The 18,429-nt window shown below is 44.1% G+C and overlaps 1 protein-coding gene across 2 annotated transcripts in view; it reads right to left on the minus strand.

Annotated features, from left to right (window-relative positions):
* Positions 1–153: 153 nt before the first annotated feature.
* BARHL1 (BarH like homeobox 1) overlaps positions 154–18,429 on the minus strand; it is a 38,409-nt gene continuing 20,133 nt past the window's right edge. The window contains exons 3-8 of one of the 2 annotated variants that reach the window (XM_081897193.1): positions 13,694–14,046; positions 12,086–12,230; positions 11,045–11,090; positions 10,193–10,235; positions 6,950–7,061; positions 154–1,456 (exon numbers count right to left, since the gene is read on the minus strand). In XM_081897193.1, the coding sequence (XP_081753319.1) occupies positions 13,752–14,046 (295 nt within the window). In that variant the 3' untranslated portion in view covers positions 154–1,456; positions 6,950–7,061; positions 10,193–10,235; ... (1 more) ...; positions 12,086–12,230; positions 13,694–13,751. The other variant, XR_014164688.1, reaches the window with a different exon arrangement.

Consider the following 18,429-nt stretch of genomic DNA (forward strand, 5'->3'; position numbering starts at 1 on the left):
TGGGCTTCATTTTAAATTAAGTTATCTATTGATTTTATTATTCTTTTACACAGCCTTTATGAAAATCAGTATGGTGGTGTATAACAAATCAAAACCTAAGAACAAACCATAATATGAACTAATAAAAAATAAAACATTGCACATGTTAAAAACTCAGGTTTTTAAAATAATGTTTATTCATTTTCATTCTTCACGTCACACATAAAATGTAAGTCAAAACACATCAACCACGTTGCTTAAAAATATCAAATAAAATTATTACAAATCACTCCAAGAAATCTTTCCATATATTACCATGAGACCTCAGTCTTCTTAACCCATATCATCCAAAAACGGTTGCCACACAATATAGAAAAACTGTTGGTTAGAATTCCCTTTGGTAGCACAAATCTGGCTTATCAGTTTTTCAGCCAGGGCTATTGTCCATGCTATGGAGTATCACACTTCAGTTTTCAGGCCCAAGAGCATGGCTATTTCCATGTTTTCCACTGTGAGGAGGAACATTAAAAGTTCTTCATGAGCAATTGGTGGAGTAGATATGTCCTTTATTCAAAGTAAAGCAAGTTAGAGGGTAAGGTTGTACGTCCACTTTGAATATTAAACTCATTTTTTAAAATATCAAAACCCAAAATGGGTAAACAGATTTGCAAAACCATCCATATGCATGTAAGATCCAGTCTCCCCACATCCCTTCCAAAAGGTTGATGTTGTCCCTGGTATCTTGTGGGATATTTGCAAGCAGAAAATATATCACCTGTGTATGCATTTCAAAGAGAATTCCATTAATTGGTCCGAAACTGTTTTAAAATAATCCTCTGCCCCCCAACTCAAAGTGTTTTCCATTTTTCATTAGAGATTATTACTTCAAGGTCCATTTCCCAGGGAATTTTTGTGGTCATAAGATGGCCAAATTCTACCTCAGTTAATATTTTGTATATGGTTGGTACTTCACCCACTGATGTAGCAGGAACAATTTTTTCTCCACACATTTTATTTTGATCAATACTCATCAAAAGATGTACAGAAGTTTATACCTAATACAAAGCATCTTTTTGTTATATACCAGAATAAAAGAAATATTTTTAAAATCTAATTTTTTAAAAAAAACAGGAGCAAAGAGAAGGGAGAAGGAAAAAAGAAATAAAAAGAAAATTTAAAAAAGAAAAAATAGTAAAAGATTAAAAGACTTCTGATTCTCTTGACAGCTAAATATAGCAACTAGTTCAAAGTATTCACTGAAATTGACATCCAACTATTCTATTTTCTATAAGCCAACATTTTCTCAATCTTCAAATCCAGATATTACAAGTTCATTTTCTCTTTCACGCAAAAAGTCCATAAGAAGTTTCCAGTCCTTAATAAATGTCAACAAAGATTTTTCTTTGATTGTTCTCTGTAGCAGGAACATTGACCATAAGTTGTTCAAAAGCAGTCAACTCTCGGTCTGCTTGAATGGCTATACATGGTTTTAACAGAAAGAAAAACAATTGATTAAAATTAGACCATGACCATGTTACATTGGGAATGTTAGCCAAAATCTGCTCTTTATGTAGTGGGGGGGGGGGACTCTTTACATTAAAATCTCGAGTCTGTAGAAAACTGCTTGGTTTTTTGTTTTTGTTTTAACTGTGCCTTGATACCTTTCCTAACAACAGAGACGTGGGTGGGTGTGATTGCATTCCTTCATCTGGGGGTGGTGGAGGAAAAAGCTCTCCCCCACATGCCTGTCAAGTGGGCCTCTACTGGCAGTCATATCTTCATAAGGGTCTGTCCTGCAGCTCTTAACAAGGGGGCAGGTTCATAATGAGGCATGCAACCCCAGAGGAACTAAGCCGCTTAGGGCTTTAAACATCTTCTCCTGAGCCTGGGGAACAATTGCTAGGCCATTACATTTTGCATCATTTGAAGTGCTGCACTGACCGGACAGTCTTCTAGGGTAGCTCCATGTAACTCAGTTTGCAGTAATCTGAACAGCAGTGCAGTGAAGGCATGGGTAACTAGTGCTAAATCAGACTCACTCAAGAGATGTGATGGTTGGTACACTAAATGCCCTGGCGTAAATGTACTCCTTGCCACCACAGCTGCAAGGCTCAAGGAGAGTACAACCCTTTCCACAGCAGGCCAGGCCCTAGTCCCTGAGGCAGACTGATGAAACAGCACCTCCATCTGCCAGGGGTTATTGGAGTTGTCACATAGCAACAGCCAGAGGGCCACAGTTTAGCCTCTTCTGATGTTTCCCAAGAGTGAATGGCTCTGACCAAAAGGGACAGTGGTGGAGCTGAGGTATTACTTTCGACCAACAACAAGAGGGGTGGGCAACCTCCAGAAAGTGCTGGAGTCTTATAAGATCAGGCCAGAGGGGGCCCATCTAGTCCAGGATCTTGTTCTCACCATGGCCAACCAAATGCTGCAGTGGGAAAACCACTAGCAGGACTGGAGCACAGGAGAACTCTCCCTGCAGTTTCCAGCAACTGGTATTCCACGGGATGTTGCCACAGGGGTGTAGCCACCATGGCTTGTAGCAGTACTAAATTCAGGGCCTATTTTTCAGGGGGAACTCACAGGAACCTGGTTCCGGCACCTCTTAGGCATACCCTCCAACATTTCTCCAATGTCCTTGTCCCATTCCATAATGATTATTCTACTATATATACCGCACACATCTTACTGGGTTGCCCCAGCCACTCTGGGCAGCTTCCAACATATATAAAAACATAATGAAAAATAAAACATTTTTAAAAACTTCCCTATACAGGATTGCCTTCAGACGGCTCGGAAGCCAGATAACTCCATACCCTCCAACATTTCTTCAATGAAAATAGGGACGTCCTAAGGAAAAGTGGGACATACTGTCCCTGACAGCTTCTCAAAATCAGGGACATCCCTGGAAAATAGGGACACTTGGAGGTTCTGCTCTCAAGTGGGTTCTGGCACCTCTCAGGTGGGTGCCACTGCCATTCTAAGAGACTGAGGGAGGCGTTCATAGTGAGTTCTGGCACCTTTTTTTTCTAGAAAAATACTACTGGTTACATTGACATACAGACTGAAGAGGCTGCATCCCAGGGCCTCATAATCTAGGAGGGCCTCGGCCTCTTGCCCCCCCATTCTAAAAAAACAGGCAAATTTTATAATCTAGGCCCAGTTCCTTAGTAACATTAAACATGTGACACACAAGTCTATGACAAGTGAATACTTATTGTTTAGTAAATTCCTGGAGGCTTTAAAGCTACTCAGAATCAAATAATATCGTCCACTACGAAGCAATGCAAGTGTTCAGATCACTGTCTATCATTACAGTGTGTGTTTTAAGAACAAGTGAGGATCCTTTTATATCACTGTGAATCACCTTTTTGTGAAAATAATAATGAGCAAGCAATATGAAAGTGGTGCTAGTAAATGAAAGCGACGAAAAGAACAGAAGGAAGTACTCCCAACATTTAAAGCCAATCACGTCATACGGCTTTGTACAGCCGGCAAAAACAGCCCTACATAATCCCTCAGATACAGAACGTTCGTGTTTACAAATAGAAGAAAATCAAGTAGACGACACTAAGCAGTTTGAGCAGAACAACCAGTTTATATACAGAGCGCAGCCTCCCAAGAACTTTGAGAACTGTTTTCAGTGACTACAGCCACAAGTACAGAAAATTCTAAGGAAAGTGGCAATGAAGTGACTGGACCTACAAAGACTAACACAAGGTACCAGAGGCAGATTTAGGGGAGTGCAACTGGTTTAGTCACACTGGACGCAGAGCCTTGAGGGCACCACAAGAGATGCTGCAATTATGGTGTAGAATAGAGCAAGATGGGTGGGGAGCACCAAATCTTGGTGTTGCACAGGGCACCTCTGAAATTTGAGACCCCGTGGTCCGCCACTGAAGGCGCAGAAGGAACATGCCACGAGATAGTTACACCAAAAGAAGCAGTTCAAGCTCAATGCAATCTTAAAGAATTGGAAAACAAAGCAAATGATCTCAGCGAAAACCCCAGCACCGCAGACACAAAATTACTAACTAGTTATTTCAGAGACAATAATGATGTAGGTTTATGGACCATGTTGAATAACGAGGAAATATTCTGGATTGATTCTATTCCACCAAAAGTAAATTGAAAAACCTACCCTCAGGAATGGCTAATGTATTCTCCCACAACACGAAAAGTCTACTGTTTTGTGCGCAAATTTTTCTCTAACCTAACTACCTGAACTACAGCTTTAGCTTCTAATGACTTTGATTATTAGCATCACACTTATCTTGTTCGAACCCACAAAAACTCTAAAAATCATATTAACCCTATGCTAACATGCTTAACAAGAAAGCATGGTCACATGTTCACATCAAAATGAGCAGGATTACTGGAGGCACGTACTTCAGTGAGTTATTGCACTGATTTCTCTTTTGGCAGAACGTGGCTTGGCATTTAGGGAAAATGATGAAATTCAGGAATTCGGTTCACCAAATAATGGTAACTTTCTGGAATTGCTTGAATTAATTGCCAAATTTGATCCCTTCCTGTGTGCTCACATAAATCGGTATGGAGGTAAAGGCTTTGGTAACCCTTACTTATCCAAAGCCATATGCGATGAAGTTATCCAGGTGATGGCTAATACAGTTCAAGAAGCAATACCAAGTGACTTCAAACTGGCAGGTTATTTTAGTTTATCAGTCAATTCAACCCCTGATGTTTCCCATGTTTATCAGCTTACTGTCATTGTTAGATATGTTTCTCCCCACGATGGATTACCAGCTCAATACTTTCTGAGTCTTTTTGAACTGAAAGATCACACCAGTGAAAGTATGGCTGAGCTGATACTGAACTTGAAATAGATTTCAGCAAATGTAGAGGAAAGTCATATGACAATGCAGCCAATATGGCTGAAAACTATAACGGCATTCAACCAAAAATGCTGGAAAGGAACAAGTTGGCAAAGATTATACCATTCACTGGACATTCCCTAAATCTCTTTGGCTGAACTGCAGTTTACTCATGCCTGGTTGCAGTGATTTTTTACCACAATAATGTTATTGTTTTTTCTCAGCTACTTCAGAAAGAAGGGCAGTGCTAAAAGAATTCTTGCTTTTGGGTCAAAAGTTCCTAAACATTTATCCGACACAATAAGAGAGGGTCATGGCAAAGCTACTGCAGCTATTAGCGAAAGTTATACTTACATTGTTGAATTCCTCAGTCATATTTACTGTGGTGAAACCGAAAAAGGAGATACTAGACAACAAGCTGTAAATCTTCTGCAGAAAATGGAAGGATTTGAATTCATGCTTATGTTCCACCTTTGGACAGTTTTGCTAAAGTTAGCAAGGCACTCCCAAGCTTGCAAATTTTATTGAGCACATGTGTAAATAGTTACAGCTCACTATTATAGTTTGTATCAAACAACCAGGCTAAATTTGATGAAACTGAACAGCAAGAAGAATTTACTCTACCAGAGGTAGAGTACAAAACTATCAAAAGAAGGTACGGGGGGAGGGATGATGGGACAGCACCTGAAACCTTAAAAAACCTTTCTCAAAGAGTTAAGGGTAAATTCATTTATACCTGTCATGGACACTCTTAAGGCCAACCTAATAGGAGCTGGCAATTTTTCTTTTGTGATGAACCTTCAAGCAACCAAGGAACACATTCACAATGGCATTGTGGTTTTGGTGCAAAGTATCCAAAAGATGTTGACCTTAGTCTAGTCAATGAATTCTTGCACTTCTACCTGTATGTCAAACCAGCTCACCCTGAAAAAGAAAATTTCACCCACCAAGTTATGTATCAAGTAATATTCCAGGAAAAATTCAGACAGCTTTTCCAAATGTGGAAACAGTTTTCAGATTGTTCCTGTGTTTAATGGTTACAAACTGTACTGGCGAAACATCATTTTATAGACTAAAAAGGATACAGAATGATCTACGCTCAACAATGTCCCAAGAATGATTGTGTGATCTAAGCATTCTCTGCATATAAAATGATAAACTGTGACTTACTGATTTTAATGATATAATTAAGTTTGCACCCAGAAGACCTTGAAAGAAACTGTTCTGACCTTGTATATAGTGCAATGTTGTAACTTTGCTATAATTTCCCCTATGAAGGTTCTGTGTGGATGTCTTCATTAATTCCATAAATTTATAAACAATCTCTTAATCAGTGCTAAAATTTCAGCAATGTTCTACTTTCATTGAGTTGATAAAGAAGAGAACGAGGTTTTGTTTCTCATGATCAGATGCTATTCAGTTTGGGCGTCTCAAGATCTCCTAGTCCGGCACCTCAAGTTGCTTTCATCTGGGTCTGCCTATTAGCCACTGATAGCCTTTATCTCCATGAATTTGTCCAATCTTCTTTTAAAGACATCATTTTTAAAAAAGGTAAAGGACTCCTGACAGTTAGGTCCAGTCGCAAATGACTCTGGGGTTGCGGCGCTCATCTCGCTTTACAGGCCAAGGGAGCCGGCGCACAGCTTCCAGGTCATGTGGCCAGCATGACTAAGCCGCTTCTGTCGAACCAGAGCAGCGCACGGAAATGCCGTTTACCTTCCCGCCAGGAGCGGTACCTATTTATCTACTTGCACTTGGACATGCTTTCGAACTGCTAGGTTGGCAGCTGAGACCGAGCAACAGGAGCTCACCCTGTCATGGGGATTCGAACCGCCAACCTTCCAATTGGCAAGCCCAGGGCTCAGTGGTTTAGACCACAGCGCCACCCACGTCCCTATGATGAAAGACATCATAGGTGGTGGCTATAACTGTCTCCTATGGGAGAGAGTTCCATAGTCTAACTACGCACTACTGTGTGAAGGCCTTTCTTTTATCTGTCCTGAATCTTCAAACATTCAGCTTCATTGGATTTCTGCAAGGATCTAGTGTTATGAAAGAAGGATGGGGGAAATGCATCCACTGTCTCCAATCCATGCATAAATTTATAAATTTCTACTGCGTCGCTTCTTACTTGCCTTTTTTCCCAATGAAAAAGTCAAAAATACTGCAGCCTTTCCTCATAGGAGAGTTGCTCCAGGATGGGTGCTGGAGTCATGCAACATCTGAAGGGCTGCAGACTTCCCAGCCCTGAGTAAGAGTGAAGACAGAGACCACATTCACACCATACATGTAAAGCACTATGATGCCACTTTAAGTAGTCAAGTCTTCCCCCCTCAAAAAAAATTATGGGAGTTGTAGTTTGTTAAGGGTGCTGAGAGTTCTCAGGAACGACTTCCCCACCCATTACCCCTCAGAGCTACAATTTCCAGAATTCCCCATGAAGACAAATTGACTGCTAAAACACTCTGGGAATCGTAGCTCTGTGAAGGGAATGCAGGGGTCTCTTTTAACAACTGTCAGCACCTTTATGAAACTACGGAATTATTTGGGGAAGTCATGGTGTTCACATTTTGCATCACAATTCTCCAGCCTGCAGGTACAGAAATGCATGTACTGGGGCAAAGTGTGCATAAAAACGCATATAATAATGAAAATGGCATACACAAATGTATCACACTGGGGGATATGGCTTGCAAAAAAATGTGTATGTTAGGCAAAACTGCCTACAAAGATGAGTCTATTAGGAGAAATTCACACTTAAAATGCTGATGAATATTATCATCAACATCACAGATTATTCACTGCCTTCTAAACCACTGCCTCTAGGAGATTTACACATCAGATGTCTACGAACAGTTAAACTAAAACAACTGATACATTAAAAACAAGACTGAAACCCTAACAAGTGGACACTCGTGGTAAAGACTGAGGAAGTTTTCATGAGAACTTTAAAAAAATGGACAGTGGACAGTAAGACAAGAAATGGAAAGAGGAAAACAAAATTGGCAAATTCTCCCATCCCTAGCGAAGCAAACATTTTCTGCAGCTCCTTAGATCATTTCTATGCCTGTCTATTTTCAACCCTAGGGCCCTCCTTCTCTCCTCCCTGCTGAGGATCTCTGCATAGCTCTTTCATTTATCGCCATTTGTTGTCCCTCCTCGAGTGTCTGACCTGCATGCATATATTTTTGCAGTCTGGCCTGCAGGTTGGGGAGGAGATCTCTGTGTGTGTGTGTTTGTGTGTGCAAAGGGGGGTGGGTGGCGTTGGTCTGGCAGAGGAGGCCTGGTTCTGTGTAAAGAGCTAAGCCTCGCAACCCATCTGTCAGCTTCCCAAGACAGAGAGCAGCTCCCAGGCTTGTCCCGGTGACCAGCTGCTGGGGGAGATGCAGGCCAAAGGCAGATGAGCAACTTAAGTCCTTTCCTTCTCTTGTTCCTCCCCTTTCCCCTTTTCATTATTGCTGGAGGGTGGAAGGCACTCTTTTTTGTTTTTTCACCAAAGCGATCATTTAAGGCCATTATCTGTTTGCAAGATGAGCGTTAATAATTCACTGTCGCTGGCAAGGTCCCCGCCTCCCTGACCCTCTCCAGCTCTTTGACTCTGCTTTCAGAAGGTACAGAGGGCAGAGAAACAACAAAAATAAGCCCCACCGGTGGAGGCTGGTCCACGTGCCCTACTAACTGTCAGCCCGTTCTCAGCCACTCCCTGCCTGCTTTTTACTTGCAATCATTCCAAGGGTGGTGGCGGCTCCGGCTGCCAGCTTGCTCCGTCTTAGTATTGTCCCTTGTAGAATAACATGAGCCCCAAGCACCACCCACAGAGGAGAGCCTCTCTCGCAGTTCTGCATGAGTCACTGGTCTGGCCTAGGCTGCTTTCTGTAGGGAGACACATGTTCAGATGTGAAGAGCCAGGCCATGGAGGCTGGTGCCTATTCAGAATGATCATGCGGAAGGCAGGGTGGCCAACAGGCAGAGCCAACTAATTCAAGTTTTCTTCTCCATCCTTCTCCAGCCTGCCCTTTCCTTCCTTACTTATATCCAGTCCAAGGAGTAGTCCTGCCTGTCCGCTTCTTATTCCTTCACCTCAGTGTTGCACCTTGTTGACCTGGCTTTGCCTACTCATGGACTCCTTGCCTTCTGTGCTCCTACTTCCAGAGCGCACCAGCCAGTGCTGGATAGCATGCACTTCCTGGTACTAAATCTACAACCCCAGGATAACCACTATCAAAGGCTTTTGCCACAGCTAAGCACTGCTACCTTTTACCGCAGCAAATGGTTTGACTGCAATGTCCATGCTTTCAGTTTGTTTGGGTTTTCTTTGGGAACAGAGCATAGCCACATGGCTAGTAGCCCATGGATAGGCTTCTCCTCCATGAATTTGTCTAATCCTCTTCTAAAGCCGTCGAAGATGGCATTTCAGAAACAGCGAATTAGCTAAGTTCCACCTGTAAATAAAACCAGAATCGAATTTCTTCTGCATACTTGCCTGCAAGTTGATGGGTCACTGTATGATGGAAACCAGCAACATATCGGAAGGCTTACCTGAGCTTCTTTGGTTTACTTTTATTTTACACAAATGTAAAATGTTGATGGGCTAAGATCAGATACACACAGCGCATAGTTCAAGGACGGAACTTCCTCCTGCTGGAAGCAGTGGTGGCCACCAACCTAGATGGCTTTAAAAGAGGATTAGGCAAAGTCATGGGGGAGAGGGCTATAAAGGGCTACTAACCACGAGACAGCAATGCTTCTGAAGAACAGTTGCTGGAATCCACACGAGGGGAGAGGGCTCTTGTGCTTGAGTCCTGCTTTCAGGTTTCCCACAGGCATCTAGTTAGCCACTGTGAGAACAGGATGCTGGACTAGATGGGCCACTGGCCAGATCCAATTCTTAAGCCACCAAAAGCATCCTTCTGGGCTGAAAAGCAGGGTAGAGACATTAAACTGATTCCTTATCCACGTAACCAGAATTATTTTTCCCTCCAGCGAGAATTTTAGGGGCTTCCTCTTGCATCTTTTCTCTGATTGCTTTCCAGCATGTTTTGATGTCTCTGTAGCGAAGTGGGGTGGGTGAAGAAGGCTAGGAAATGACTCAATCTGTTTGTAAAGAAGTTTATTTCCACATTTAAAAAAAGAGAGAGGGAGAGGGAAAGAGAGTGAAAGCAGGAGAGGAAGCTTTCCCCTCCCCCGATCTCTTCTAAAGCAAGAATCCTCCTTTTCTTCTTCCTCATTACAAAGTCCGGAAAAGAGAATCCTACAGATATACAGACTTACGAGACTCACTTACACAAATACGCCCTCTGGGTTCACCAATAAATAATTCATATACATTTGTGCACCAAAGTTATTTACAAAAAGGGAAAAAAATTAAAGTTACATACTTTTTGAAAATTCTTGGTCTAGCATAAAAGGAGTCCTCTTGTGCTACAGGGAGATAAAACATAGTTATTTCTTTTGCTCTGTGTGTGTGTGTGTGTGTGTGTGTTTGTGTGTCTGTGTGTGTTGGAGGGAGCAATCTACACCTTACTGTACCTCGAGCCTGGCTGGTGGTCCGCCAGCAACTAATTTCCAAAATTGGAAGGCCTAAAACAGAAGTAATCCCTGCTGGGTTTAGTGGGGCTTACTCATAGGTAAGTTTGCAAGCCTAGTCTCATCTGCTGAAATCAAATTGGATTCTGTTATTTTAACCCATTCAACGTGCCTGTTGTTTAGTTTTTTTACCTGTTGTAACTGTTCTCTCTGTTTTATATACACTATAAAATGAATGCTTTTTAAAAATCTTTACGTACCTTCCCAAAATTGGGCTGGTGTTTCACATACCAGGAATACAGAAATACTAAGTCAGACCATTGGTCTTCTTAGATCATTAATGTCTACACTGACTGGCAGGGTTTCAAAGAGAAGACATTCGTATTCCTACATGGCTATGCTGTTGAAGGATTAAACCTGGGACCTGCTGTACCACTGATCCAGGTCTCATCTCCATTTAAATATATATTTCTTAAATGATTTTAAGAATCAAAAGAAGTAAAACACAGATATAGAGAGTTGTATAAAACCAAGAGAAGGCCAACTGAAATGATGTAAACCACTTAGAGGTGTTGGTGATTAAATTGTATGTTAATCCTGCTGAACAGAATAAAATACAAGTTGAAACAAATGGACCTGTGTTCACTAAGTTCATGGACCTCGTGTGCATTGATTTCAGTGTGTCTGCTCTGAGTGTAACTTACATACAGACATCTCTTTCCCCTTTACAAGCTCGCTCTATCCCTTTTCCTGCAGTAAGAGAAAAGGACGAGTCAGCATGTAACGTCCAGCATGTTTTCTTGGTGTGGCTGGACCGGGTAGGAGAACAAACTATAAGTGTGTGTGTGCATATGTGTGTGTGTGTGTGTGTGTGTGTGTGTGTGTAAAAATAAATAGCCATCAATAACCCAGATCAGATATGTCTGCTGCTGGTTTTGTGGCTGGGGCAGCAGGGCTGCCAAGGTGTGAAAAATTCTCTTATTCTTGCCTTGCCTCTGAGGACACCTCCCAAACAATTTGCTTATTGGTGTGGATGTAACCTCGGTCTCAAAGTGGTAGAGGGGCTGAGGCATGTTAAGAGTGCCATGACGAATATGATATATATTAAGTAACTGAAAAGCCAAACTCATTGAGGAGGTTGCCTGTGGTATGTCTGTATCAATTACTGCCCTGGGCTTAGCCCCTCTTGAACAGGAAGCGCCCTCCAGGAAATGACAGGCAGAAGGCTGGGCTGCTCTGCGGGCGGATGCATGTAAAGCATGTTTTTCCTCAAAAGAATCCTGGGAGCTGTAGTTTGTTATGGAGTGCTGGGAATTGTAGCCCTGTGAGGGAACTACATTTCCCAGGATTCTTTGGGGGAAGCTGCCTGCTTGACTCTATTCACTCCATCTGAAAACAAAGGGGCATTTATTATTATTATGTTTAAAAGCTGCTTAACTTTGCCAGACCATGCAAAGGAAATCAAGCAATGATGCAATAGAACAGAAGGGCCCTGTCAATGTGTTATGATGTGTGCGTGTGAGATGATATATTCTCTGGTGGGCTGCATGTGTCCATGAAGCCATGCGTGTAAAGGGTGTTTGGGCCTGTATGCAAAGCAAGGGTCAGGCTCTTCACATGCGGCCCTCCAGACCTGTCTACGTGGCCCTCAAAATTATCCCCAGGCCATGCCTTCACAGGCCTGGCTCTGCACCTTTCTTTGATGCTTTTACCTGACTGGAATGAGTCCCTGAACTCTTGCTTACCTGGCTGGAGTACAGATGTCCACATGTGCGTAGAAACCTCTGGGGTTTGCAGCACCCCTGTGGTACAAAGGTGAGGGTCCCTGGCCCTGCCCATCACTGCCATGCGTCCCCCAGAAGGTTGCTTATGAGGACAAGTGGCCCTCAGCTGGAAAAAAAAAAGTTTATTAGGAAAGGGGGTGCTATCAAACAGGTGGGGGAGAGAATATATGTCCATCTTTGCCCACTTAGAAGGGTGCTGAATGCTCCGCTGCGATATCAAATCGGGAGAAGTTCTCCCTGCAATCTGGGGGAGGGGGAACTGCATCTGCTGAATCTCTACCTATTTAAAAAAATTGGAGGAACTCTGGGAAGGGGTGGGGAGGTTGGCAACTTTTTCCTGAATGGGGAAGGCGGGATGACCCTCCTTGTTCTGCTGGAAAGGACTGTGTCAGGCCCTGGCATAAACACTTGTGCACATGGGTAAACAGAGTTTATGAAAAGCAATGGGTCTGAAGAGCAGGAAACCCCATGCATACAAGAGGCAGCATGGGAGAGACTGTCTTTTGTAGGGGTTTATTATTATTATTTTCACAGGGCCCTTCCTACTCCTGTGGCTGTAATCTGATTTAACTGTTTTAAAACTTTTTTTTCCTATTTGAAATAAATTTATTGATAATATTTTGTCTATTTGCTGCTGCTCGGCTTGTAGAGGGAACAAAGCACCGTCCCATAGGTCGTGTGAAGGAGGCAGAGGCGTACTTAGGGGTCAGCCATGTTGGCCCCCGCCAAGGGAGCAGGCCGTGGGGCGGAGGCGCGAAATTAGTGCCCCTCTTTCGGCGCGGCGTGGAGGCATGGGCTGTCGCAGCAGCCCTGCAGAGCCCCCTCCCCAGAGAGCCGGCAGTGCTGCCGGTTAGTTTGTGCAGCGGAGCTCCCCGTGAGGACGCCGACGACGCCAAACGTCAGGCGAGGCTCTTAAATTTGCAAAGCCGAGTCACTTTCTCCTGGTTTCCTTCCCGCTTTGACCAATTTCCAGCCCGCGCCGCTGCATGTTTACCCCTGAGAGCAAGGGCCATCGACGGGGCTTAGTTCCGAGTAAAGTGTGCACTTTAGGGCGCAAGCTCCAAGTGGTGCCATAAGAAACAAAAAGGCAAGCGAGGTATTGTCAAAAGTTGCTGCCTCTGACTTGCCACCTTTAGGCTGCAGGCCGGTGTACCCACTTTCCTGGGAGTAAGCCCCATTGAACTCGGTGGGATTTACTTTTGATTAGACATTTATAGGATTGGGCTGTTAAACGCCCAGTTTAAGAGTAATTTGTGACAATTGAATTAGGCCAATTAAATTTTTTATTTTTTTTTTTGCTGGAGATGCGGGGGGGAGGGAGGGGGCGCGCCGATACCGCTCCTTGCCAAGGGCGCAAGGGAGCCTAGGTACGCCTCTGGAAGGAAGCACTAAAACGTGTGCATCGTGGTATATCCCCCAAATAGGCTCTGATTTTCCCTCCCGTTTTCAAGAGTCAAACTGGACCAAATTTGTTCGCTTGCATGTGTGGTTGATGGTGCGTGTGCGTGCGTGCATGTGTGTGTGTTTGAGCAAAGCAACGCCCGTTCAAAAGAGGGATTTCCCACCCACCCCCCGGCGTTCCCACGTTGTCTCTTCCAGAAGCTGCGCCCGGTCCCTCCTCCTCGCCTCACCGCGGCTGAGCCGCCCGGGGAAGGACTCCGGCCAGGGGGGGCAAGGGCGGCGGGGGCTCGCTGCCCCCTTGAAGTCCGTGGATGAGGATCCGGGGGACCAGCGGCCTCTGCAGGGCCGGCGGCGGGGCGCTGGGCCCGCGGTAGAGATAGAGGGCAGCGCCCGGATCCAGGTTGGACACCAGACTCTGCGGGTAGAAATAAGGCGACGGGAACATCCTCTGCAGCGCCGAGTAGTTCCCGGCTTCGGCCAGCAGCTCCAGGCCCACCGCGGTCTGCCTTTTCCATTTGGTCCTGGGGTAAGGGGAAAAAAAGTTTCGGGGGTCAAGACACTTGGATCACTTTTATTGACTGTTTTAAGAAAATCCATCTCATGTGTCTGCGTTTGACAAAGGGATTGCTCTCTTTGGGGCGGGAGTTCCACACGTGCACTTGCATAGTCTCTGCACCTGTGTGTACAGCTGCACGTGGGAACGGACCCTCTTGGAAAGGCTGGTGTTTTTAAGTGTTATTAATCATCATACTAAATGATAATACCATTTTTTTATTTGTTCCCATACCAGACTGTATTACAAAAGTAATACCGTTTAAAGAATAAATATAATTAACCCGCCTCCTTTTCATGATTCAAAGTATATTTCTTTAAAGCACAATATATTCTACAAATAGGATTAAGACTCTTGTATTTAGCATAATACTCAACCTGCAAGGGCTATTTGCTTCACTAACTTTCAAGAATAGAAGAACAGAATCTCACTGAATGGACCGAACCTTGTTGGCTGATTGCATCAGGGGAAAACAAAACAAAAACCACTGTGTTCTAAGTGGTCATCAGAGTGTCTGCCTGGGATGTTAGATCTGTGGTGGCGGATTCACACATTCAAGTCACCACCTGATGAACAGGCAACTGAGGACCTGCTCAGCATGTGGGGATTAAGCAGGGATTAAAAGACCCAGCACAGAGGAGAAGCATAATTTAGGAGGACAAAATCATGCTCATGTTCACATTAACTGAAAGAATTGTAACAGGCTGCTTACTTGCACATATGAAGTGTTAATCACAGATCTGACACCACAACTTTCCTATCGTGCTTCTTCTCCTCCAACTAAATCTGAGGCACTCAAATTTGGCGGCCACACATAGAATCACAGAATTAGAAGGCACCCCAAGCGTCATCTAGTCCAAACTCCTGCAATGCAGGAATCTCAACTAATGCATCCCTGACAGATGACCATTATATCTCTGCTTAAAAACCTCCAAAGGAGAGTCCAGAACTTTCTGAGGGAGTCTGTTCCACTGTTGAACTGTCAGAAAGTTATTCCTGATGTTTAGTCAGAATCACCTCTCAGTCTCCTCTTTTCCAGGCTAAACATACCCAGCTCCTTCAACCATTCCTCATAAGGCTTGGCTTCTAGACCCTTGCCCATCCTAGTTGCCTTCCCCTGCACACGACGTAACCTAGAATAGCATTAGCTTTTTTTGCTGCTGCATCACACTATTGACTTATGTTAAGCTTGTGTTCTACTAAGACCCCAAGATCCTTTCCACATGTACTACTGGCAAGGCAGGTGTTCCCCATCTTATATTTGTGCAACTGGTTACTCCTACCTAAGTGTAGAACCTCACATTTGTCCCTACTGAAAATAATTTTGTTAGTTTGGGCGCAGTTCTCCAATCTATTAAAGTCATCTTGAATCCCAATTCTGTCTTCCGTGGCATTAGCTACCCCTCCCAGTTTGGTGTCATCTGCAAATAGGATAAGCATCCCCAAGTCATTTATAAAGCTGCTAAACAACAACTGGCCCAAGACAGAACTCTGTGGCACCCCACTTGTCACTTTTTTACAGGATGACAGGAACCATTAGTGAGCACTCCTCGGGTTTGGTCAGTCAACCAGCTACAAATCTACCTAACAGTTACTTCATCCAACCCACATTTTACCAGCTTTCTGCAAGAATATCATGGGGGACTTTGTCAAAAGCCATATTGAAAACAAGATACCGTACAACCACAGCATTCCCCAGATCCACCAAACTTGTAGGTTTACTAAAAAGACAGAGAGAGATTTGTCTGGCATGACTTGTTTTTGAGAAACCCATACTGGACCTTAATATCCACAGCATCCTTTTCTAAGTGCTCACAGGCCAACTGTATAATGATCTGTTCTAGGACATTTCCTGGTATCGATATCAAGCACACCAGTTGGTCGTTACCTGGGTCTTCTTTTTTCCCTTTTTTGAAGATGAGAACAACATTTGCCTGCCTCCAGTCTGCAGGGACCTCACCTGTTCTCCAAGAATTCTCCAAAGATTATAAACAGAGGCTCTGAGCAAGCTCCTTTAGTACCCCTGGGTGCAGCTTATCAGGCCCTGGAGATTTGAATTCATTTAGAGCAACTCAGTGTTCCCATACCACCTCTTTTCCGATCTTGGGCTGCAGCTTCCTTCTTGCATTGTTTATTCTGTTATCACCAGGTTGGGCACTGCTTTCCTTTTGGGTTGAAGACAGAGGCAAAGTAGGTGTTGAGCAGTCCCACCTTTTCTCTCTTACCCAACAGCATTTCTCTGTCTTCTCCATGCAGAGGACCTACTACTTCCTCGGTTTTTCCTTTTGCTTTGAACATAGCCATCTGAACAATGCAATATGGACGAGCGTTTGTGACTCAAAGAAGCAAACCAACACGTTCAGTTTGCAGAGGATCAAGTAGTCAGAAATCAAACAAGATGTAGGCGCAACATCTGTACAATGTTCAACCTTGGCCACAACACACTACTAGCAACAAAGGAACATAGTAAGCTGGTTTATGTTGAGTCAGATCATTGGTCCATCTGACTTTGTATTGTCTACACTGATTGGCATCTGCTCTACAGGGCTGCAAACAAGGGAAGCTTTCCCACCTCTACCTGGAGATGCTGTTGGAGATTGACCCTGCAACCTGGTTTATATAGAGCAGGTATTCCACTATTGAGCTACAGGGGCCCTTCCCCAAAGGCCATAGTGGAGAACGTGTGGCCCTCCAGATGTCGCTGGATTACAACTCTCGTCATCGTAAGAAGTGCCTGCTTGATCAGGCCAATTGCCCACCTAGTTCAGGCTCCAGCATCCAGTTCTTACAGGGACCCTCTAGAAACCTGGAGCCAAGACATGAGCACAAGAGCCCCCTCCCCTCCTATAGTTTCCAGCAACTGGGATTCAGAAGCATTTCTGCCGTTGACTGTGGAGGCAGATGATAACAATTGTGACTAGTCTAATCTGTCTAATCCTCTTTTAAAGCCATCCTACTTGTTGGCCATCACTGCCTCTTATTCTATAGTTTGTTCTGTGTGAAGAAGGGCTTTCTGTTATCTGTCCTCGGTCTTTCAACATTCAGCTTCATTGAATGTCCACAAGTTCTGGTCTTATGCGTAATTTTATAAATGTCTATCATATCACCTCTTACTCTCCTTGTCTCTAAACTATCCTTTATTTGCCCTGAATATTCCAACATTCCGCTTCAATCATCATCATGGTCATGAGCATCATCCTTAAGCCTTGAGCATGCTGGCTGAGGCTGATGGGATTCGAAATCTGCAGCATTAGGAGGTCAACGCATGTCCCCCTTCCACACTGTAAAAGAGCGCTGGCCTTCCAATTAAAAGATCCCCACTATCTGACATGGATGCAGCCCAAAGCACGATCAATGCAACCAGCCACATTCTTACTTGTGAGGAGCAGCTAATACCAATTGAAAACTTCCCTTCAGGAATAGACTGTGCTCCATAGCCTCTGCTGTAAAGGCTGCCTCTGCCCGATAAAAGCCTACACATTACCTTTGAGAAGTTCAATCTTAAGTCTGGGGAAGTGAGGCATAAACAGACAAGTGTAAGTGACTTCCTTGTCTGTGTAGGACATGACAGGAGGTGCCATGTCAACCGAGGATTGTCATCAATGTAACATGAGCCTTTTGGCTCCACACACAAGGATTTGCCGTTGAACATAATGATCGCAAATTGTTGTTATTTTTATTACGTACTGGCAGGTGCTTGTGTGATGCACACATTCAGTGTAGCTGCAAAGGAGGTTGATCTGTTTGGGCAGATGGGACATTGCCCTGCTTACCTCCCTCTGCCCCCACCTGCCTGCCTTCTTGCTTACACCCAGTCCAGGGGGTTGCCCTGTCTGCCAGCTTCTTAGTCTCAGATTTGCCCCTTTTAGAATTGACAGTGAGTTGACAATGGCAGAGTGCATGGAGAAATGCTTTGTATATTACATATTGGGCCCCCAGCTTGATTTCCAAAGCCTCCTGCAAGCTGTCACTCAGAACTCTGACAGGAAGGAAAGACGGGCAGAAAGAGAAATGGGCTGGCAGAGAGGGGAAAGGGGTGTCCTCTCCCACTGCTGCCTTCAGCCCCACCCACATAAGCAACCAATAGCTGTGGACAGGATCCAGGCAAAATACTTCTGTCATTTCAGTAGCAAATTATCCATCCTCGGATGTGCCAGTATGGTGTACCCTTGAGTACCCCCAGAAAAAAGCACTGCTCTTGGGTAATTGTGCCTGAGTCTGCAGCTTTCAGACCCATTGCTTTCAGTTTTGGAACCATGCAACTTGCATGTTTACTCAGAAGTAACCCCTACGGAGTTCTGAGAATATGTAGGAGATTTCAGCCTTAAGTATGGACTTAAATCTTTCCTTA

The sequence above is a fragment of the Podarcis melisellensis genome (genome assembly GCF_964234715.1).
Source record: "Podarcis melisellensis genome assembly, chromosome: Z".
Lineage (NCBI taxonomy): Eukaryota > Metazoa > Chordata > Lepidosauria > Squamata > Lacertidae > Podarcis > Podarcis melisellensis.